General features: G+C 41.0%; 1 protein-coding gene across 1 annotated transcript; it reads left to right on the plus strand.

Moving 5' to 3' along the window:
• The first annotated feature begins 1179 nt into the window (after nt 1–1179).
• lhx5 (LIM homeobox 5) lies at nt 1180–23591 on the plus strand. The gene is made up of 5 exons (XM_034709051.1): nt 1180–1853; nt 4576–4799; nt 5486–5763; nt 9205–9370; nt 21522–23591. Exons 1-5 carry the CDS (start codon nt 1681–1683, stop codon nt 21869–21871), a joined length of 1191 nt encoding a protein of 396 aa, XP_034564942.1. The 5' UTR covers nt 1180–1680; the 3' UTR covers nt 21872–23591.
• Nucleotides 23592–24087: the final 496 nt, after the last annotated feature.

Raw genomic sequence — 24087 nt, forward strand, 5'->3', positions numbered from 1 at the left:
CAAAAACATTTTACAAAATGCAAAAATATATTATTCTTTTTTTGCATTTCTTAAAAGGTTTATTTTGCTTCATGAAATATTTTTTTGCATTTTGATATTTTGATGCTTTCTTGAGTTTATGAAATGTTTGTGCAGTTGACCTTTAGGGCCACCATAGAAATTTGAGGTACCTGTGTCTCTTTAATTCAGAGACACAGAGCTAATTTTACTTTTAAAGAAGTCCTGTTATCTTGGGATCATTATCTTGTTAATTCCAAATAAAAACAGGGGAGCATATTTTCTCAAGTGAGGCCCTGATAGTCCTCCATACAGGTGAGATAGATAGATAGATAGATAGATAGATAGATAGATAGATAGATAGATAGATAGATAGATAGATAGATAGATAGATAGATAGATAGATAGATAGATAGATCTTGTTAATCTCTTCCTCTCTAAATGTTTTTAATAATCTCACAAAATGAGTCAGATTTCACACCTCGTGTCTTTCACTGAGGTGTGGATCAGAACTCAGGCCTCCTCCTCCTCCTCCTCCTTCATGAATTAACGCATCGCCTGTTTGCTTAACTGGAACTAACAAAACGAGTGTGTTGGTAAATATTTGAAATCCCCTCTTCGATTGGAGGCCACTCTGTTAAAGCAGCAGCTGACCAGCAGGCTCTCCCTATTGATGAGCTGCAGCTAATCCATCGCATTTCCCTGTAAATAGCTTTCTGCATGAGAAAAGGCCCACGCCCCCCCCCCCCTCCCCTCCTCCACGCACTGTAATGCACGAGCGTTTTGTCACAGGGCCATTATAAGGTTGTGTAGCATTAGCCCCTTGTTCGGCTACTCCCACTCCCTTTGCAGCTATTCACATTCAATCCAGGAGCCATTTCCAGACGGCCTCCCCGTGCCTGTTGTGCAGGTATTTCCTCACCTCCGTGGATTCTTTTTTTAAAGGTCTCATCAGGAAGCTACACGGAGCTCCTCTTTGGATGCACTTTCACCCAACAACCCCACTGATGTCTCCAGGAGAGCCTCCACATGCATGCTGGCCTCTCAAAACTCGAATCCAGCTGCATCCACGGCCCTGGTATTTCTCTTTTCCACGGCGTGTGATTCAGGCTTCGCTCGGAGGCTACAGCTATGAGTGTGTAACCATAACAACTGCGCTCTGATTGGCTCTGCTGGCACGGGAATTAACAGGGGCGTCATCCAATGTGAGCTCAGGACGCGCGCCGCGCTGGCAAAACCTCGTGATAACCCAGGCACAGTGATGCTGAAAGTGGGGACGTGAGGTGAGCCTGAAGGAAATGAGTGGACCCCCAAAAAACAAAGCACGAGCGAGGGATGAAATGTCATAAATAAACACGTTTGAATGATGAGGTTTGAGTAGTTTGAGCGCGTGAGAAACATGCCTGATTTGTCCATCAGCTGGCGCGGCTGAAGCTCTCCTCTCTGGATTTTTTTTGGATTGTGACAAGTGCCAGGACTGGACCCCAAACAGGACCAGGACTACAATAAATCTAAAGGGATTGTCATCCTGCCACCCTTTTTTTGGAGGTTCGTCCAGTTTTCACCTGACAGCACACACCACCCGGAGCCAAGACGTTGCTCCCCGTAGAGCCGGGTCGCCCCAGTCCGAGCAGCGCAGTCCGTGTGGGCAGGTCGGCACTCGGAGTCTTGCAGGCCGGAGACATGATGGTCCACTGTGCCGGCTGTGAACGGCCAATCCTGGACCGGTTCCTCCTCAACGTGCTGGACCGAGCCTGGCACGCTAAGTGCGTCCAGTGCTGCGAGTGCAACTGCAACCTCACCGAGAAGTGCTTCTCCAGGGACGGGAAGCTTTATTGCAAAATGGACTTTTTCAGGTAAACAGAGGCTGGACTCAGAGCTCCTCAAAAAGTGCTCTGAGGCTCTGACAATTTCACATAACAGGAGGGCTTTTCAGAGGATGCAATGTTGGTTACAAAAATATATAACGCTGCGTAAAGATACAGAGAAATACAAGGAAGAACAATCCAGCATAAACTGATTTTATTTGAGCACATTTGAGGTCAAATTACATTTTAAAATGTGTAAAAATCCAACAACTAAAAATGCAATATTTTATATTTTGAACAAGATAAAGAGGAATAGTTTTTTTTCAGCAGCAACATTTTTATTTATTAGTTTATTTGACAGGGGGGGCATGCAAAACAAAAACTGTCAAGCCAGAGTTAGCTATAAGCTAATTTTCATCTGTGGTCCCTGGGCAGGAAGATGTAAACAAATGTACAATACAAATTATTTAAAAAAAAACATACTAGCATTTAAAACCATACACACAGTCCATCACTAATAACAACACATTTAAAATTACATTTCTCTAATTTGATGCATTCAGATGATCACATAATTGTTTCTCCTTGAGCCATAATTTCAGTGTACTTTTAAAAACACTGAGGCTTGTACAGTCTCTTATGTGAGTCAGGATTGAGTTCCATTTTCCTGCTGCAGACTGTCCAAATGCAGTCTTCCTAGGTTTAGCTGAACAGTCTCCTCTTGCTGATGCCCTGGTCTCCCTAAGATTGTTCCTGCAGAGTAACACACATTGTTAAAGTGTTGGTGGGGCCTGGTCATGATTTCATTTATCCATCAGACACATATCTAACATTGTGGCCTGAAGTGAAATTCCTCCTGCACATTAGGGGTCAAAATATCAAGTCAGAGGTTAGAGTATTTATGGCAGCTGGAATAACACTCAAACATAAAAAATCAACAAGATTTATTTTCTGATTTTAAACCAAAAATGAGCTGATGCTCCTTTTTTATTTATTTAATTTGGGGCTTTTTTATTTATCTCCACAGTACACAGCACTCATATCATAACACTACTATTAAACAAAGGCCATCTAAAATTATAATTTCATTTTGTAGGCACGTGTGAGCGCTTTAATGTTTTTTTTTTCCACGTGCAGACAACACTTTCCCAAACAGCCATTAGGCCATTAACCGGTTCACAGTTCCCAAAAAGTGTTTCAGGTAATTGAGTGATAAGTGAAGCCCTTGTTTGTCCCGCCGCTCTCTCTCTCTTAGCATCATTTTCATTTCTATGTGTGCTTTATTTCCCCCCCAAATTGTCTAATGACATGTAAGACACATTAGCCTTTTTTTTTCTTTCTCCCCTCCCTGTGTGGACGGGCTGTTGTTGGCCTCGCGCGGCCTTGGCCATCATATTACAGCAGGTCCCATCAAGCGCTGGATTTAAATGGGTGAGCCATTAGCCGGGCGAAACAGTAATCACCCTAATATGTCCATTTGTTGTGTAAGTAGAGTTGTGCCCTTTTCCCTGGGAGGGGGGTGAGCTCGGCCATGCATGTGAAAAAAACAAGGACAGTGAAGCGATACCATTGCAAATGGAGGGACATGCCTACATTAGTGTTAAAACAATGATACACAAAGGGAGAGCTTGCTTTCACCCAAAGGTTTAAGCACCCACCTCCTTACTCCACCTCCTCTGGGAATGGCCGACTGGAAACCCAGGTAAGGAGCAGTGTGAGCCTCCAACACCTTATTTTAAAAATACCAGCAGATGCAAGTCTTTTCTCCAAACGACAGAATCCACTCATCCTGCCAAAAACAGGGAGGTGACTTCATCTGAATTTATTTTTTCTCTTATTGTGGATCAAACTGATGAGTCTTCTTCTCCCCACCCACAGTCTGTCTCATATTGGAGCGCGTGAATATGGATTAAGAGCAGATTTTCACGCTAAGATGCTCCCACTCTGCCTAATCCTGTAATATATCCTCGGCTACAATGTGTTGATTGTCACTAATACGTTTTGCGTGGGGTTATTGTCACAGCACCTCCATCAAAATAATGAGCAGGCATGCAAGCACGCGGGGTTTACACATTTAGGAAATACAAGTCTCTCTGGTTTTCAAAATAATACAAATTACAAATATTCCACACAGTTTCATTTATCATTTAGTTTAATATCAATATTTATTCATCAGATATTTAATATTTAAACGAAATACACAGGAATAGGAGGAACTTTTTATATAATAAAAGGGATTTTATTTATCAATGCGATAAATAAAGATGATTAATTCTTCTTTTTAACATTAATTTATACAGGGGTTGAATTATGTATTTTTAATATATAATGCTGTCTTAATATTGGAGTATTTTTTAAGCATATTTGGACAACAGATCTATAAATGCAGGCGCAGATTAGAATAAAAATACTGATAATTCAAATTTATATATTATCAATGTTATTTCATTTCACATGCCTGAGCCCTTGTTTGATTGTATTTGTTTTGTCTTGTAAAAAAATACTAATTCAAAATTATATAGGCTACCACAATGATATTTATGTAATATCATAGATCAAATAAATGTATTTAATTGTCATTCATACCTACAATTGTAGTCATAACAGGCCGTTTAATAATATGATGTAATTTCTAACATGGCATTGTAACGGTGTTAGTTGTTATTTTAGGACCTGAATAATTCTAGTCTTATTGTTTTAATTAATGGAAATTAAATTCCCTAAATATATAAATATTATTGACATCATCTTGTATTTTTTTATTTCTCAGGCGGTTTGGCACAAAGTGCGCAGGGTGCCTGCAGGGAATCTCGCCGAGCGACCTCGTGCGTAAAGCGCGCAGCAAGGTGTTCCATCTGAACTGCTTCACCTGCATGGTGTGTAACAAGCAGCTGTCCACGGGAGAGGAGCTCTACGTGATCGACGAGAACAAGTTTGTGTGCAAAGAAGATTATGTGAGCTCCGGAGCCATCAAGGAAGTCAACTTGAACTCAGGTACCGTAAACACACTGATGTGGATGCTTTCTTTCTTTCTTTCCCTCCTTTGTCTCTCTTGTGTGGGAAATGTTTGTAAATATGATACTTCAAGAGACAAAAGACAGACTGGAGGCTTGAAATGTACGATTTTCTGAACATTTCGAGGAGTCCGTGGAGAGAATATCAAAACAACCTTGTCAGCTGAGTGCTTTCAGTATTTACCTTTCACAGGACAATGGCTTTCTGTTATTGTACGCCAGGGTCCACTGGGAATGTTGGATAGTCTGCTCGTGTGTGCGCGCCTCCTGCTCATCCTTCTGAAAGCTCATCTCTTCTATGGAAGCATATTTATCTTTTGGCATCTTAAATTAAATGCTGAATTACCTTTCATTCCTAAGTTGATTTTGCGCATTTTTAAAGACACTTCAGGGGTTTTTAAGGGCAGATATCAAAGAGCCAAATGCATTTAAAAAACACAAAAGAAAAACAAAGTATTCCCTTAAAAAATGAAGCTCAAAATTGTCCCCTAAATGTCTCTTTTTGACGCTTTCATCCAATATCCGCATCAAATTTACGCATCATGTTTCCAGGTGTATTGCGTATCTCTAGGCCTCATTAAAGCCCCCCTCCCCTCCTCCTCTTCCTCTCCTCCCTGACATTCCGGATCGTGACCTTCCTCCTCCCTGTTTGTCCCCCCCACACAGTGTCGTCGTGTACGGATAGGAGTTTATCACCGGATCTTCAGGACCCGATACAGGACGACATAAAGGAGACGGACAATTCCACGTCCTCTGATAAGGAAACGAACAATATTGAGAACGAGGAGCAGAACTCGGGCACCAAGAGGCGGGGGCCCCGGACCACCATCAAGGCCAAGCAGCTGGAAACGTTAAAGGCCGCGTTTGTGGCCACACCGAAACCGACCCGGCACATCCGGGAGCAGCTGGCCCAGGAGACCGGACTGAACATGCGCGTCATCCAGGTGAGATTATAGACTGTGTGTGTGAAGGTGTGTGTGTGTGTGTGGTGGTGCTGAAACAGGCTGTGTGAGAGACAAAGACATATTAGAGAGGAATGAAGGATTATACATCTTGTTAATTTCACTCTGAGGTTTAATTGAAGGCCTCGTTATCTGCTGAAACATGATGTGATCTATTAGCAGGAGGAAGACCCAGCTTCAGGGGATCTGCACATGGGCTGCTTTTGATCTCTTTTATTACATTCCCTCAAAATATTCAACAGAGGAACACTTTCTAAATTATTCTAAGCTCTTTGCAGACAGCTTGATTGTGATCTCTTTTAAAAAAACAAGATATTTACAGTGAAATAAATCCACATTGTTGTTTTTGTGCAGCATTTTATTTCCCTTACATCCATTATAAACATCCAAAATGAAAATAACAGCCTTTATCATTTGATATTGTGCAGAAAAATATTAATTGTGTGTGAAAGACGGTCATATAGAATATTGAAATGATAGGAAAAGACATCCAAAATGAAAATAACAGCCTTTATTATTTAATATTGTGCAGAAAAATAATAATTATGTGTGAAAGACGGTCATATAGAATTTTAAAATGATAGGAAAAGACACGTGGAATGATATTTATTTGCATTTTAAAGCACAACTTATAGGAAGAACCGTGATAATGGAAGCTGTGATGCATGAAATGAGAGTTTTTATACCAAAATTGGATCCCATATTTCCTTATTGTTTACAAACAAATGCAATTCTATCTTTTATTTTGATTTTACACCATCACATTTTTAATCTTATGCATTACAGTTTTCAATCCTCAAATTAAATCCTGCACCCCTTTTTCGCTTCCAACTCTGCTGCTGTGTCCGTATCTGCAGGCATTTTATTTATTTCTCCTGTGAAATTAAGATCTTGTAATCCAATTTCTTGATGCACCGATATCCTGGTAAATACTTTGTTTTGTTAACAATATCACACATGTTTTTGTTTCAGCTGCAGAGCCATGAAATTAATGAAAGGTTTCATTTTGTTTTTGCCAAAAGCGAGCGAGAGGAAGCCCTGCAACACACATACTCACACACACACACACACACACACACACACACACACACACACACACACACACAAACAAACATGTTTTGCAGCACAGCACACTGTTTTTGGACCTGTCTCAACCACACACACACGTGCACACACATGCACACACACTCATGGTGTCTGGGTGCAGACTGTGTCAGGATGATTAGCACCATCTCTGCCAACTGTGATGTGGCTTTTTGTGCACTCGCTGTAATTATCGCTGATTTCACAGATTTACATACCACCCTCCCCTTTCCCACCTCTCTGCTCTTACTCACTTACAGCCTGCTGCCTCTGCTTATTAGAGTAGACCTCATCTATATCATACACTGCAGCCTGTGTGTGTGTGTGTGTGTGTGTGTGTGTGTGTGTGTGTGTGTGTGTGTGTGTGTGTGTTTGCATCAATAGAACTCAATCAATCAATCAGGCAGCCAGGCAGTCCATCCCTCCACCATCCCCTCCATCCCTCCACCCGTCCATCCCTGTGTTTTTGTTGCTTGGAGCCAAAATGGAGTCTCTGTTTCGTCATCCTCCTCCTTCCTCGTTCACTGTGTGTTAAATACCACTGCTCTCAACACGGGGAGCCCGGCGAGCCACGCACGCACGCACGCTGCTGCTGCTGCTGCTGCTTCTCCAGCATGTGTGTGTGTAATCCCTAAGCAACGCTCTCTGGAGGGGAGCGAGAGCATTTCCATAAAAATGTACCCTACAGTTAGACGATTGTTCTCAATAAGCAGGTGTCGCCTTTGCCTGCTGGAGCACACAGAACACAGCCTAAGTGGTTTTAGGTGTTTTTTTTTTCCCTCTGTGTGTAAGTGTGTGTGTGTGTGTGTGTGTTTTTGTTAATCTGCAGCACAGTGGGATTCTGCCTCTGGTGTAGCCTCGCTGGGGTTGAACATACATCATTATGCAGCAGTGATGCAAGATGTGTTATGTGCTTATAATGCAGACATTCTTCCATATGGCGTGTGATGGTTTTTTACTATTTCTGAAATCCTCCTTTGTTCCCTCTTCAAAGACGGTTTATTTAACAGGAGTGATGAGCCTTTTTAGACTCTGATTTATGACTCTGACTGTTTATTTGAGCGAACACTGAGCTGCATTAGGGTTTAACATTTATATTACTTTGCTTTGCATGCTTATTTCAAATCCTGAAAATGTCTAAGTGGCTGAAACGCCACACGGAGAGCGTGTTTTTGATCTGGTTTCAGTCTATTTATGTGTTTTTTACATAAAGAGCGAGATAGGAATTTAATACAGCACCCTTATACTGATCCTACCAAGGTGATATTATGAAATTACTATTAGATCTGCATGATATGGAAGAAATACATCAAAAGGCTGTTCATTTGACACATATCATCAGCGTGGTAGAGTGATCGTTTTTGCGCTTCAATTTTTATTTACATTTAAAATGATATTTAAATCTTCATTAAGTGATTTGTGTGTTTCTTTACATCTCAATATCACAAATTAAAGGTCAGAGCAGTCGCAGCTTCTGTATTTTACATATCACACTCAGCATTTCTTCTTCTTCTTTCATCTGTGTATCCCTGCTTTCTTTAAAATATCACACCTCCATCTCACCTCTCTCACTAAAATGCCTCTCATGCTTGATTGATCAAACCTTTGTTATCATGACAAAGCTCTGAAACTGTTGTAATCATCATGCAATCTATTAATAACTGGCTGTTTTGGACCTTTTATGTTAAATGCAGTGACAACTCTGGAGGGAGAATTGGCGCACAATCAGTTGACCAATTAAGTAATTTTAATGTTGACGCTCAAGAATCAAAAACCTCAATTAAAGCGAGCTGCAGGAGGCCACAGCGTTTTGTTCAACAGTTTGAATTTGTTGCACAGGAGTCAGAGGGTCTGAATATTTCTGAGGCAGGAGCAGAGACTTTCACTCTTTGGTAGGAGAAGAGTTTGAAGGTCTTGAAAGGCGAGACTTTGAAGGCTTAAATCTTTTGCATTCTGCGTTCTGATTGATTTATAGTTCCAAAGCAGACTCTGTAACACTGAGCATGAAATTGGAAAGTTCAGTAAAATCACCAAAAATCATCAAGATTTAAATGAAGCTGATAAATATTCATTTGTATTTAGTTCTGTCCACCCTGTGTCGGGGGTTTCTTTGTGCTCGGTGCGACAGACTGAGTCGTGTAACGCTTGTGATGAGATTCTGAATCTAACTTCAACGTGATTTATACCCTTGGCGTGACATGGTGGAAGTCTGAGTGACAAACTGATGGAGGAATGGTGATGTGTAATCTGAGATCTAATGCAAAAAAAAAAAAGGTGTGAACATTCTCAAGTGACGAGATCAGCTGACAACCCGAGCTCTGTGTCTTTGATGCGATGCAGGTTTGGTTCCAGAACAGAAGATCCAAAGAGCGACGGATGAAGCAGCTGAGCGCTCTAGGGGCTCGACGACATGCTTTCTTCAGGGGCCCGAGGAGGATGAGGCCCCTGGGAGGCAGGCTGGAGGATCCAGACATCTTAGGACCTGGAGCATACGGTTACTACGGAGGTAAGAAATCAAAATATTACACAATCTCAGGCAGCAACAACAGGCAGGTAGTCTCAGGATCCAGGTCGTCCTCATAAATCATTGGATGTCTTACTTAAAGCAGAGGGAGCTTCTGAAGTTATAAACTGCAGGGTGTTCAGTGGTACCTTGAAACAGGATTAAAGCTCTACAATACCTAAAAACAGTAACTTGAAACAGACACGCCGGATGGTACCCTCAGTAGATACCTTTTAAGACAAAAGGGTATCTCGAAACGGGTGCTCAATGGATCTAAGAACATATCTTTGGGGTGCCTTAATACAGATGCTAAAGGGTACTTTAAAACAGAGTCTACAGGTACAGCAGTAATTTAGGGGTCTGCTTTAAAAAGATGCTTAAAGGCACCGTAAACCATTATGTAAGATTAACTTGAAATATATGTTGGAGGTGCCTAGAAACAGCAGTCATAGTTCCTCAATACAGATGCTGATGTGCGGTCATAACAGAGACTAAAGGATCCCTGGAAACAAATGTACCTTTAAAATTCAAGAGAGGAAAAAGGTGCTACATGGTGACAAACAGATGTGAAGGGGTACCTTAATATAACTGTTAAAGTGACCCCTTAAGTAAATGTCCAATAGTACCTTCAGACAGACACTGAAGATACTCTAAGGCAGTAGGAAATTGATACCTCCATAAGGACACGCCAGGATTCCATAATCATACTTTTAGGGGTACCTCAAAACAGACTCTTAAGACATAAATAAACACATTTAAAACCTAAAGGATATTTAAATGCCAAAGGTTAATCTGAATCGATGCTTAAGGAACCATAAACCAGTTGATCATCTGTAGTTTAAAACCAGTGATTAAGATTAACTTGAAATATATGTGAAGGGTACCTAGAAACAGGTAGCCAATAGCTCCTAATTACTGATGCTGTTGTACTTTCAAAACAGAGACTAAAAGTGAACCTAGGAATAAAAGGTACCTGTAGAGGAAGTCCTAAAAAGGTGCTTAATTCTGTGCATATGCTTAGCTGTACCTTAAAACAGATGATCAAGGGTACCTCAAAACAGATTCTTAAAGGTTACTCAAAGTAGACATGAAAAAAATAGCTTTTGTGACAGGGTACCCTTTAGACTCTGTTTTGATGGTATAATAGCATCAGTATTGAGGAACATATGATCAAGGGTACCTCAAAACATTAACCTTTAAGAGTCTGCTTTGAGGTATCCTTGATCACATGTTCCTCAATACACCTGCTTGTGTGCTATCATAACAGAAACTAAGGGGTATCTTGAAAAAGCAATAGAGGACGTCCTTAAAAGGTGTTAAATGGTGTGCTTAGCTGTACCTTAAAATAGACGTGAAGGGGTACCTTGAAAAAGTGACAAATGGGGTACCCTCCAACAGTCACTTCAGGGTACCGTGAAACTGCAGCTAATGCTAATGAAACATCATGAAGATCTCTCCATGGTTCCTTAAACAGATGGTTAAGGGTACCTCAAAACAGACATGTACATGTTTACCTGGAACTTAATTGGAACTGTTAGCAGCAGCAATATTCTAATAGTTAAAGTATCAGGCTGCTGAAATATTGTTCCATATCTGCTGCTCACCTCAGACGAATGCTGTGTTTTTGTGGACATGGAAGGTCACATGATTTTCTCTCATCTGTTCATCTTTTGTTCAGATTTACGATATATGATGCAGTTTTATTTTACACTAACCTTGGTCTCAATTCACTCGGTGTGCAGACACTTTCTCTTCTAGTTAAAGAATATTCTTTACAGGACTTTTGTTAACAGATCAGCACGCAGGAGTCTGGTTCTCCTCAGTGTTATCAGAGGAATGCGGTGGCATTCTTCGGGTGTGTGTGTCGAAGCACGAAAGACACGAATCCAAACTGTGTATTTGACTGCTTTCAGAATGGAGAATTTAAACAATGCTGAATATAAAAGCATCAGCCGTGCCCTTTGACCTCTCCCAGGTGATGGCATGTATCTGTGCTCACTTCTTGAGCAGCATTCTCTTTCTGTCTGTCTTCCAAACGTCACTCTGCTTAGAAGATATAAATATATTTTAAAGAAAGAAAAAATTTAAATAGACTCAAATAAGAAGTTTCTGAAGTGTTGAAGCAAATTTGAAGTTTGACATGATAAGTACTCATGACTCCTATTCACAACAGACTGACATACAATACATTATTATTAGCTGCAGACTTTGTAGCAACAAGGCAAGCCCAGAAATGATATCCTTCAGCTATCGTACCTGTGGCAGTGACCTTGACATTAAAATACCTTCTCTAATAGAGGAATTTAAATTGTAACCTATAATAAAAAAATATGTTCTGGTTGCTTAATTCAGACAGCAGCTGTGAGACAGACTGTTGTGTATGCAGCCACTGAAGATGCTTGTATTGAAAAGTGACAGACGTAGAGTGTTCATCAAAGTGTCTGTCAATATTTTAGAAAGTATATCTACACAGATATTCAACACAGGTCACAAGTCATGGGCATTTTGTTTCAATTGCTTCACTTCCTGCTTCCTGTATTGCCTCTGGTGCCTCCTCTGTTCTCTATTTGCTGCTGCTCTCCCTTCCTTGAGTGGAGGTGTGCTCTCCTCGCCTCAGGCTTTGGCATTCCACATACTGTATGCACATGGAAGGGCAGGGAGCTCTCAGAACAGAGTCAATATAAGTTTACTTTCTTTGATGAAAGTGACCCTGACTGAATTATAAGATATTACTTTATTGATCTCTGTGGGGAAATGTGGTTGTTCTTGCAGCAATCCAGACTTTAGTACAATCAAGAACACATTTAAATAAGTAAAAATAAAAATAGAGTATTAAAAATGTTTCAGTAGTGACAGGTCGACATGGTGTGGTTATGGTTTGGTGATGACAGATTTATATTGAGAACATGGGAGTTGTTGATCTACTCCATCCATGCCCAGATAGCATGTTTGTGTTGTGGTGTTGTGTTGGTTGAGAGACGTTCCTTTTGAAACATTCAAGTGAAAGAAAATATAAAGAAAACAGAAAGACTGATGGAGCAGTAGACCAGCAACTCCTTTATTATCTATTCCTATACTCTCAGAGTCTGCAAACCTTTCGTGGTCGTACCTCGATTGGATGCATTTTTCTCACGATCACGTTGAAGCCATTGCAGCCTGTTGTGCTTGATGAATCAATCTATAAGAGCACTTTTAAAACTTGAAGAAGTTGTCACAAATTATTGATTCGAAGAGGATTTTATTGATTTTAGGTAGTTTTTGTATACAGCTAAAAAAAAACGTTTGTCCCTCCGATTCCAATGTTGGTGATGTTCCCATGGAAACAGGTTCTTTTCAGCCTCCTTGCAGGAGAAATTCACATCAAACCGAACATTTTAATTCAGGGTCAAGTTAAAACGGTGGCCTTCCTGTTTGTTATAATTCACATTAAAGTGAACATATCCATCGAAGGGAACGTTAGGCAAGGTGAACGGGACATCTGCAGGAATATATGTGTACACATTTCTGTCTTCAGTCAGCTCTCCTTCTTTGAGCTTTGCAGTGACATGTGCAACACTTAATATTGTTACAGCTTGCTCTACCTGTTCTGGTTTAAGTGACTTTGTAGAGATCAGCAGCTTAGAGATGCTGAGCTGAAGCCTGTGAGCCTGTGTTTTTATCACAGTGTCAACAGGCAGAGAGGGGATGTGCCGGACTACTTTCTGTGGATTGATTTCATGTGTGGTGTGTGATCTGGTTGATCCTGGTTTGCTTTTGCTGTCTAGAATGAATCACTGTTGTTGTTTGACTTTGACCAATCGGGATCATTCCTTTCTATTCTTCTTGATCTGTTCCATTCAATTCTATTCTTCTTTGATCTGTTCCATTCAATTCTATTATATTCTGCTTTGATCTGTTCCATCCCATTCTATTTTTCTTTGATCTGTCCCATTCCATTCTATTCTTATTTAATGTGTTCCAGTCCATTATATTCTTCTTTGATCTGTTCCATTCCGTTATATTCTTCTTTGATCTGCTCCATTCCATTCTATTCTATTCTGCTTTGATTTGTTCCATTCAATTCCATTATTTTCTGCTTTGATCTGTTCCATCTCATTCTATTCTTCTTTGATCTGTTCCATTCCATTCCATTCTATTCTTCTTTGGTCTGTTTCATTCTATTCTATTCTGCTTTGATCTGTTCCATTCCATTCTTTTCTGCTTTGTTCCATTCCATTCTTTTCCATTCCGTTCTTCTTTGATCTGTTCCATTCCATTCCGTTCTTCTTTGATCTGTTATATTCCGTTCAGTTCCTTTCTATTAAATTCTAGCGTTATTACCACAGTGTCAACAGGCAGAGGAGGAATGTGCTGGACTTCTTCCTGTTGTTTAATTTGAAACAACCTGTGTTAGGTTGTCCACAGTTGCACTTTTGTTGTTTGGAACTAGTAGTTGTTGTTCTGGGCTTTCAACCAATCATAATCAAGTATTTCCCATAGCCTGGTAATCAAGAAGAAATGTGATAAAACCTCATAAAATGTAACGCTGAATGTCGGTAAATGTCTTTACATCTACATGGTGAAATATTTTCCTGAATGCTGGGGGTAAGGAACACCTTCATAGATAGTAAAAATAATTGCAGATCAAATGATAAGCTACTTTCAGTTCACAGTCGTTTTCTTTTCAAATCACATGCTGGAAAATGCAATTTGATCTTGCGTTGGTGTAAAGACTTGGAAATCAATACTCTTTCAGGAGAAAACGCTTGTCAAGACTACTTGAAAAAACAAGGATGGTGGAGTATTTTAGCCTCTACTGGTCAAGATGGATCTAGGAAGAATCTTTTGGAAGACAAAAGTGGGTGGGCGGGTGGCGGATTATAACACCATGCTAAAGCAACAACAAGCCTGCACTGAAGTGGACGAATAAACCAGATACACTGTCATGTGTAGTACAGAAGTCTGATTTCACAGGAAGTCTGAGAGTCGTGTTTTCATACATCTGCTGCACATCAACCTGAAGGACCCGGGCGTTGAGGATACAATAGACTGTAGTCGTCAAGGCTGCAACACAGAGAGTGGGAGGGGAAACACAGAGGACAAAAACCATCATCCCTCGCTCTCATCTCTCTCTCTGTGCTCGCTGCTTTCACACCCTTTTGTGCTGCAGCGGCGGCGGCAGCACAGGCCGGCCCTACTCGCCTTTATCTGAGCTGGCTGCTTCCTTATGCTCCTTTGCTCGCTGCCTGGAGAGAGGCATGCCTGTGTGTGGTATGGTGTGAGTGCATGCGTGAGGGTAATTATAGTTTGCAGAGCCAACGACCCCCCCTCCTCTCTCCACACACACACCACACAGGCCACAACACAAGCTTGTTGCTTAATCTCAAGGTCGGCCAAACTAGCGGGGCCTGTTTGTGATCAAATAATCAGCTTGTTTGTGGAAGTCATGTCAGGTCTTATTGTCTCTGTTGATGATTCCCCCAACAGCCATGTGCAAAAGGAAAGCAGTTGTTATAATTAGGCGATGTATTTCTGAGAGTCTTGTTAAAATCTCGTGTTGTTTCCAGTTTTGCTTGAGGAGGGAAGCATATGTCAATGGTGGAGGAATGATAGTGTAACATCTGGGGCACCAACAGGAGTGTAGCATCAATCTCACATCAAGGTGGTGCTGGAACAGAGACAGTCTAATGTGACTCCAGCAAAGGAGGGGTGCAGGTTCTGAGGGGTTGATGAAGGAAGAGGTGAAATGTGGAAGACAGGTGGAGGTTTGTGATAATTAATAGAAGTGTGTGAAGTACTACCAAATTTGGTGTGTGAGACGCATTTTAATACTGTTTTAAGTCATCTAAAAAGTGTGCTGCATCCCACCACAAATACACCAGTATAAAATGCAAAGAGAGATATATCTTCTGCAACTCTATTTCAGATTATACTTGAAGAAACATAATCTGTACTCAGGGGTCCTGGATTTTCTGCATGGGAAGTCTTCTGGTTTCTGTTTGTAGTCTGAGAAGTTTTTACCAAGCGGCAACCTCCGGTCTCAAAATATGAAGCCCATGCGGAAGTGCAATTCATTACGAATCCACTTGAGGCTGGCTGCAGAAACACAGGAAACCACATACACACCCATTCAAACAAGACGAGCTTTGCAGCATTAATAAAACATCAAAAAACGGCTTGGCTCTACGAAGCTAATCCCTCTATCGGCATACACTGTACGGGGGTGGTTGTGGGGGGGGGGGGGGATTTATTTCTAACGTGACAGTTCAGAAGATATCAAGATTACAAGTTTTTGCCCATATAAGGACATGACTGACTTGACTGACAGGCGGGAACACATAGCTGTTTGCTAAGAGGCTCAAACTCCGCCTCTTTACGTCACACTCTGCCTGGTTGAATTCCACATTTCCAATATGGCTGCCGCCGTCGAATGGCTTCAAAACAGCACTCAGGAACAGATGGGTGACGGATCCCAGATACTACATCCATTATTTATACAGTCTATGGTTTTTACCAATAGTTTGTGGAGAGCAAAAGCAGGCGGAGCACAATCTGCCTGCTTATTATTTTGGCCTCCATCAGTGGTTATCTGACATTTATCTCATTACCTCTATAAACTGACATCTGCATGTAAGTGCAGCCAACGATCTGTCCTCCATTAGATTTTAACTTGAGTGCCAGACTCAGTGTCGTAACAGCATATCAAAAATAACTGATCTGACCTCTGATATGTTATGCTTCACAAATTTAAAACCTGTTTGCAATTTGCAAGTAAATCCCATGTGTAGCTGGTGGGACTCTGCGTTGTGTTTTTTCTCCTTCTACAAAGATGAGCGACACCAGGATCTTGCTTTCTCTGCGTTTATTCTCTGTTTAACAGATAAAAAAAAGAATGAAGTATCTGATATTCAACCACATAAGATTAAGTATATGTTGCTAGTCTGTGTTGTTTAAAATAAGTCCAGGGGCCCACAAGAATGAGTTACAATAGTAGGCTCCAGAAGTCTCTAGGAAGGGCCTAAAAAAGATCACCTTTGACATAGGCAAATCTATGATTGACAGTGACAGTTGACGTCTTTTTCAATACTTAGAACAAGGCGCTCATAAATAGAGTCAAATAGCAGCTAATGTTAAACTTGTGTTGAAGAGTCCATATTTGTGTATGTTTGGAGAACGCCCTCAGTCTAATTTGAGTACACCTTCATAGTATTTAAGCCAGAATGTGGAGATAGAAGAGAGGCGACTTCATCTGGCCCGGTCGTCCTCCAAGCAGTCGCGATGCTTGTTACTGATGCTGATGCTGTTTGATTGTAATAAATCGAATTACTATTCAAGCTGGCCAGTGTCACGAGGTTCATTCTACATCTGCACATCACGGGCTGTTAAGACACGACAAGAACCTCAACTTTTTAACATCGTATGCAGCCCGCCTCTGCCCCTGCACAGATAAAAGCACATTTCAGCTAGCTTAAACCTCAGTGCATGCAAACCAGCACAAAGCATGTGCACGTTCAGCTAGCCTACTTAAACACGTCCAAAATAACATTTTGTACTTGACTTACAAAAGAAATCAAAGTAAAATCTGTTTAATAAACACATTAAAACACAGCACAGGACAAAAAGCACACATAAAATAAATAAATAGATGAAAAAAATGTTTTTAAAAGTTAAGCAACAGACACCTACCTCTCCCCCAGGGATGACATACAAAAGGGGGAGAGGGAAGAGGGCAAACCAAATATAAAGGTCAAGAAACCAACGAAGAAGAAATTGCCTGGAAGAAGAGGCTGCACATAAAGATACTTAAACATTACAAAGAGGCTCTACAACACACACATACAAACACACAGGTATAATTTGTGTAATTAAGGGGCGCTGCTGGCTTAGCGGTCTAAGCGCCCCACATACAGAGGCTATAGTCCTCGTCGCAGGGGTCGCCGGCTCATTTCCCGGCTGGTCGACCATTTCCTGCATGTCTTCCCCTGCTCTCTACTCCCCACATTTCCTGTCTCTCTTCACTGTCCTATCAAATAAAGGCCAAAAAATATAACTTTACAAAAAAAATAATTGTGTAATTATAAAATAATAATAATAAATAGTGTATTTTTAACCCTGTTACACATGCACATCGTTTCCTTGGTTTCATACCCCTGAATAAGGCCAGAGTGAAGCTTCTGTGTACCTCACTGTTTACAGTGAAACTGAGACTCAGAGGATGTTGAAAACAGCAGCTGGAAAGGGAAGTCTTAGCTGGAACCCGGATCAGTGGCTTTGCCAGGATTACCAAGGAGCTGGCCTCGGTCCATGGAGGCTTACATTATCACAGACAATGGATGCCAACAGGTTCAGAGATGGATCATACAGCAGTGTCGTGTTTAGAAAGAATGGTCTCTGCTGAGTAATTAAAGGGATATTACACAGTTTTGTCAAACCGGTTTTGTTGAGATGATGGAAGCATAGACATCTGGAAACAGGGAAATAGTTTCTTTACTGCAACTTCTTTTTTTCTGCACTTGCACTTTTGTATCCTAAAGCTCCACAACGACACCAACAGCAAGCTTCGTCAACACACGGATCACCTGTGGTCACCTTTAACACTCCGAGCTGTTTTATGTAAATGACTTTATAAAACAAACTGCTGATGGATATCGTCAACAGAGCAGACAGATCAAGAGAAGAGCAGAGGCAGGGGGGAGAGGGCGCTGTGTGAGAGGTGAAGGCAGAGTGTGTGTGTGTGTCTGTGTGTCAGTGTGTGTGTGTGAGGAGAGGAGGACTGCTGGAAAATATACATAATATATAACCCACTGTTAATTAAATAGGGTAATGCATTGCTTGATCCAGTGTTTTCAATCAAGGACCGCATACCTGTAAGGCTTCCTGCGGGCATTTAAAACGTCAATAATCACAGACGTGTTTCTTTGATCATGGGAAGGCCGAAGTCGTGATTGAGATTAAAATTGGATTAATTGTGCAGCTCTGAGTCAGACTACTTAAAAGGTAAAGCTGTTAAAGCCACAAATTATGTCCTTTTGTTCATGCACATTTAAAAATAAGATGCATGGGTCTTTGTGCGAGGCTAAATGGATCTTTGGACGAAGTCCTAAATGCTGAATTTAAACCCAATGTGCATGTTAAAAGGATGCTCTGGGAGATAAAAAAAGGGGAGCTTGGTTGTCCAAATTTGTGGTGGATGGAGCTCAAAGTGTGTGTGCTGCAGCTAAGAGTCCGTCCGAGCAGGTTTGAAAATGAAGGAAGGAAGAAATGTCCTTTTTCGTGCACGATGTGGAGGAAGATAGAAAGAATTTAGCCTCAGATAATTCTGTCGCTTCTGCTCACAGCTTTGTAATCCATTGGGAGAAGGCTCCTGTGTGAATCTGTGTTCACTGTCCTGCTCCTGCTTTAAAATCTGGGTACCTAAATACAAAACTACAATCTGTTTCCCATGTGTTTATGAAACCTGGTTGTAATGCAGAGCAAAGAAGACCTGAGACTCTGCAAATGTACAAATAACATATGAAAATGTTGGACGTATCAGCGTGAGTACACCTGCAGACATCAAACATTAGTCGGGCCCCCAAATCTCACTGAAACCTCTCATAGGCACAAACATGTCAGTCAGCGTTAGAGGTTCTTTGTAAACCCGAGTGTGTGCAGGAGATTTCCTGTGAAAGCAAGGAATTTGAGCTGTATTCTGTCATTAACGTGTCAGTTTCTGCTGCAGCACCTCGGATCCAATTCATCAAGCTTTGCTCAAACGTTACCGAGAGAAGGGAACTTTTATAAACCTGAGGTCAAAGCTTCACCGAAAAAATGCTTCCACTAGATAGGAAGTGGATTTTTTTTAGACTACTACTTTGGTTCTGATTGAATTAAGTCAACATTTTAGATGTGGGCTTTGGAATAATTTACAGTCTGAAGATGCAATACCTGCAGCTGGAGATTCACATGCATGCATGGGACTGGATATCCTGCTGAAGTCAGAAGGAAGGGGCCGTTATAGGCAAGCAGGTTTGGAAGTCTGTGAAAAACCCTGCAGCAGTAAACATTTTCCTCATGACTTTAAGATCTTGATTATTATACTCAAGACCTAAAAAAATCATGATGTTTGTTTAGAGAAATATGATCCTATTAAAAGAAAATCAGAGGGCGCGGACTTGGCCTACTGATTAAGTTGCGCCCATGTAGGCCCGGGTTCGAATCCAGCCTGTGGTTTCTTTCCCGCATGTCATTCTCCCAGTTTCCTACACTATCCACTGTCCTCTCCCTCTATCAATAAAGGTGTAAAAGCCCCAAAAATACAACTTAAAAAAAAGAAAATCAGACAATAAATTGAAGCAAGATTTAGCCTACCTTGTGTCAGTCAGGTTAGAGCTGGGTTGACAGATCTTGTCTTCTAAATTCAGTCCCTTCTGGATCCAAAACATACCAAGATTGCAGCGGCCAACTCGCAAACCTTGAAGCTTTTATATATTAGTCCACAGACCAGTGAGTAACGTGGTCATATCCTCCAGAAACTCAAATCTTACTGCACAAATGTGTCTTATAAGAACTCAAAATATCACTTAAATTAGCCACACTTACCCTACAGGTCCAGATATAAATCTTCTCTTAAGGACTGCTTTGGCTATAAGGAGTAAAAATGGCTGCCCATGCTGCAAGCAAAACAAATGTGTGAGAAAATGATGAAGACTATTTTTCTGGCGGCCATTTTTATCCATTACAATCAACTGAGTCCTTATTTTGGTTTGTAGTATCTTGAAACAAAATCTGTATCTTGACTTGTCCGGTCAGTGTGGCTCATAAAGACATACTTTATAGAAATGAGATGAATGCACTCACTAAGCTTTGAGTTTTTGGAGATTAGGTGCATTGTGCACATGAAAAGAAGCGTTAGCATTTAAAAACAATTTGCTGCAGGCTGCAAGTTTTGTAATACAGACCTATCTTGTCTTGTGATAATGCACAGTTATTCTAACTCCTCACTATCACGACAAAGAGGCAGCACAGTCTCAATCTGGATCTCTGGTCCAGCAGAATCCAGTTGTTACAAAGCTGAAAGCAGCCACAGATGGAAGAAGTAAAGAAAGAAGATGATATTTAAGAGGGAATCATTGGGAGGAATGATTTAAAGGTGCAATGCTGCAAAATATAGAGCTGAATGATGATTTTAGAGTCTATAACTGAGCTTTCTAAACAGATATCTCCTTATTAATGAATGCAGGATCTGTGAAAGAGTGCTGGTGTTGGATGCTCTCTGGTTTATTTATATCGTCAGGAGTTTTGAGCATGCTTGGGTCGTATTCAGGCATTTAGAAAGTTAAAGTTTTGGACACATAGATCAAGTTGCTATCCTAAAACCATGCAGCCATCATCTGCAGACTAAAACTCTCTCTGTAAACTGACACATGCATGTGATGATATATGCAAAAACAATCACTGTAGCAGACGTCTCTCAACATCTACTCAGTTGTAATGTGTGTTCCTTGTCAGTCTGTGAACATAGACCAGCTCTCAGAGGAAGAATGTGGTCCACACCTCTAAAGTCTGAAGTCTGGATCTATCTTGGCTGCCGTAGGAACCTCTGATCAGCCTCCTGCACAGTTTTCTGGGCTTTTATTGACAAAATGATTCATCACAAAATCAATTTGGTAATGTAAATAATATTTAGCTGCAGCTCTGTGTGGATTGCATGCTGGGAATAATGGAGCGTGCTCTGTGGAACTCAGGAAATAGCCACGGCCCAGTGAGATGAATGGTGGGGTTGCTCCAGGAAGCTGCCGCAGACATGATGGAGTGAGAAAGGGAAGCAGCCCACGGGGCCTGGCAGGGCTGCAGGGAGGCTGGGATCTCATTTTAGAGTTCCTCTTCCAGATCCAGAAGTTTGAGCGGGGGAATCCATCGGGCTGATCGCATGGCTGCGAGCTGAATGAGTGAGGGAGACGGATGTAGTGTGTAAGAGGCGAGGGAACTGAGGTGGAGAGGTGTGGAGTTGTTTATACACTCAAATGAGGCTGTTGGAGAGCGGTTGGTTGGAAATTGGACATGATCAATTTACCCACTTAGGTGGAGGTGGAGGTGGGAGTGAAATCATATGCTGATGTGAGGGACTGTGAAGGTTTTTATGCAAATGCTTTGAAAGAAATCTCACCTAGTGTGTTGTTCTGTCTCTCCACAGAATATCAAGGCGACTATTACGGACCAGGAAGTAACTACGACTTTTTCCCTCACGGCCCTCCATCCTCGCAGGCCCAGTCTCCAGCTGAGTCCCCTTACATCCTGGGCTCCGGACCAGGAGCCATGGAGGGCTCGGGCCACCACCCGTCAGACGACCAAAGGTTCACGGACATGATCTCTCATGCAGAAACCCCCAGTCCGGAGCCGGGCTTACCGAGCTCCCTGCAGCCTGTCCCGGGGGAGGCTTACGGGGGCGGACCCAGTCCTCCTTTCTCTTTGGCGAGTAACTCCAGCTACAGCGCTCCCATGTCCCACCAAGGCCCTGAGATGGGGGAAACCGCAGCCTGGTAAAGGATGGACTGCAGAACATGGACAATTCCTGGGCTGACAGTCAGTCCAGTTAATTCAGGAGAAAACAGAAGCAGAAAAGTTCAGCTGGAGTTTCTACAGAGGACTTTTTAAAATCACGGACTGATTTTCACAACTGATGGACAGAAATGGAATAAAGAATGGGACGGCTCGCTGGAAGAACCCAACACTTTGCTGCCCAGTAGACACTCCAAAGCATATCCTTTCCTGGATCACTGGACTTGAATTATTTTAAATAAATGTTGCGATTCCACCCAGCAAAAACGCTTCATCCCTCACCCTCCCCTTCATGAGAAAGGGGGACAGCTCTTTTTTAAGTTCTCTTAATTTGTCACCACATTTTGGGAATATTTCTTCAAAGCAATATGAGTTTTTTTATTATGTCTTTGTTGCAAAGTTACCGGCGTACTCTCAATATTCAAAAGACAAAGCAGCAGCAGGTTGAAACAGGCTTTAATGGTCAGATATGAAGAACGCAGTCTAGACACAGAAATGTTGCTTTAAATATTTCACCTTAATGTCAGTATGTCAACTCAAAGGCTGCTTTTCATAGACACACACACCTTTCATATCTATATATACACACACACACACACACTCACACTCACTCACACACAGCTCTGGCACTGACTTCCTCCAGCGCACATCTTATAGCTATAAATCCCTTAATGCACAAAAAGTGTTCTTGATCATAGCTCGAAAGAAGGATGTCTCTACCATTATTCAAAACACGTACACAATTATACAGACACTTGTACTCGCTCAAGCGTGCACACACACACACAGGAACACACACAAACGCACAAAATCTCACACCCATCCAGCCCGGCCCTGATAGTTCTGCCTCACAGACTGCTTCACCTGACCTTCCTTTTGTTACTGTCCCTTTTAAAAAACATGTTTTAATGGAAATGATTTTCAAAAGAACATTGAACCCATAATGGAGAATCTCCTTCAACAGCTGAGGTCTCCTTCCTCTAAAGAGAGAAAACAAAAGAGGGGGCAGACAACATCTGTGACATTACCGCTGCATGTCTGCTCCGAAGCTCTCATTGCCATCTAGTGGCCTTAAAACACACAGAATTAAAAAATATCAGCTCAGTCCGGCCGTGTTTACATGAACATCTTTGTGCTGCGGAGTACAAATTATGATTAAATTTCTTCTCTCTAAATAATGCCCATTCATAATTCTTGCAGTTTCAGGGCCAAGTGTCTTCACAGCCTCTATTTGAAAAGTCAGCCTTTGTGCAGCTTTATTAGATTAAACAATAGCTTCATCCGTCCTCATAATGCTGCTTCTGAAAGGACGCACACAATTGGAATTAGCTGGGATTGTTCAGACAACATTGCCGTTTAAAATCTTTATGCTTCTTTTCGTTCTGTTGCGTCACACACAACCGACGTCTTAAAGAAAACACTCTGTCTCTCTCTGTTCGTCCGCCATGAGCTCACTTGAAATATAGTTTTGGAGTTTCCTTTAAACATTGTATAAGATTTAGAGAGAATGTGTCTTATTTCTGATGTATTGAGATATTCTTGGATACAAAGGCGAATGTGTGTGTGTGTGTGTGTGCTTGTGTGTGTGAGTGTGTGTGTGTGGATGCTTGTGGGTGTGCATGTGCTTGTGTGTGGGAAAAGGGAACGAGGCTGTATTATTTCTATGTAAATAGCACTGGTAATAAAACCTTCTCTTACAACATGAGGACCTGGCTTTCTTGTTCAACATCATCATGCAGGAGATTTGAAATGAGGAAACAAACATTTATAGAAATAAGACATTTTACTACACATGGTAACATTTAATTATTTTTAAAATTTTTATTAGACTCAACACAACAGAATACAAAACAACAATGCAGCCAATAGACTCAGAGACAGATCTCATTCACAATTATAAGATAAATAAAGATAATACAAAATTTAAAAATGAGTAAAAACATACATACCAACATTTTTTATTAATAAGTTAAAATAATTAGAATAATAATATAAATGCATAAAGTAAACTTTAAAAATAATTAAATTAAGATAATAGAAATAAAAAACAATTAAATAAATACATACAAAACATTTAATTAATAATTCAAAACAATTAAAAATAATAATAATTAGAATATCATAGAAATAGATTAAAAAACTTTAAGAATAAATAAATAAATAAAGATAATAGAACATTTTAAATAAATAAATACATACAT

The sequence above is a fragment of the Notolabrus celidotus genome, chromosome 19 (assembly GCF_009762535.1).
Source record: "Notolabrus celidotus isolate fNotCel1 chromosome 19, fNotCel1.pri, whole genome shotgun sequence".
NCBI classification, from domain to species: Eukaryota; Metazoa; Chordata; class Actinopteri; order Labriformes; family Labridae; genus Notolabrus; species Notolabrus celidotus.

Excerpts from the sequence above, each read along its gene's own strand:
- lhx5 (XM_034709051.1), top strand. The coding sequence starts at position 1,681 with ATGATGGTCCACTGTGCCGGCTGTGAACGGCCAATCCTGGACCGGTTC. Across the intron at positions 4,800-5,485 it reads GGAAGTCAACTTGAACTCAG|TGTCGTCGTGTACGGATAGG; the intron begins GTACCGTAAACA and ends CCCCCCACACAG. Across the intron at positions 9,371-21,521 it reads AGCATACGGTTACTACGGAG|AATATCAAGGCGACTATTAC; the intron begins GTAAGAAATCAA and ends GTCTCTCCACAG.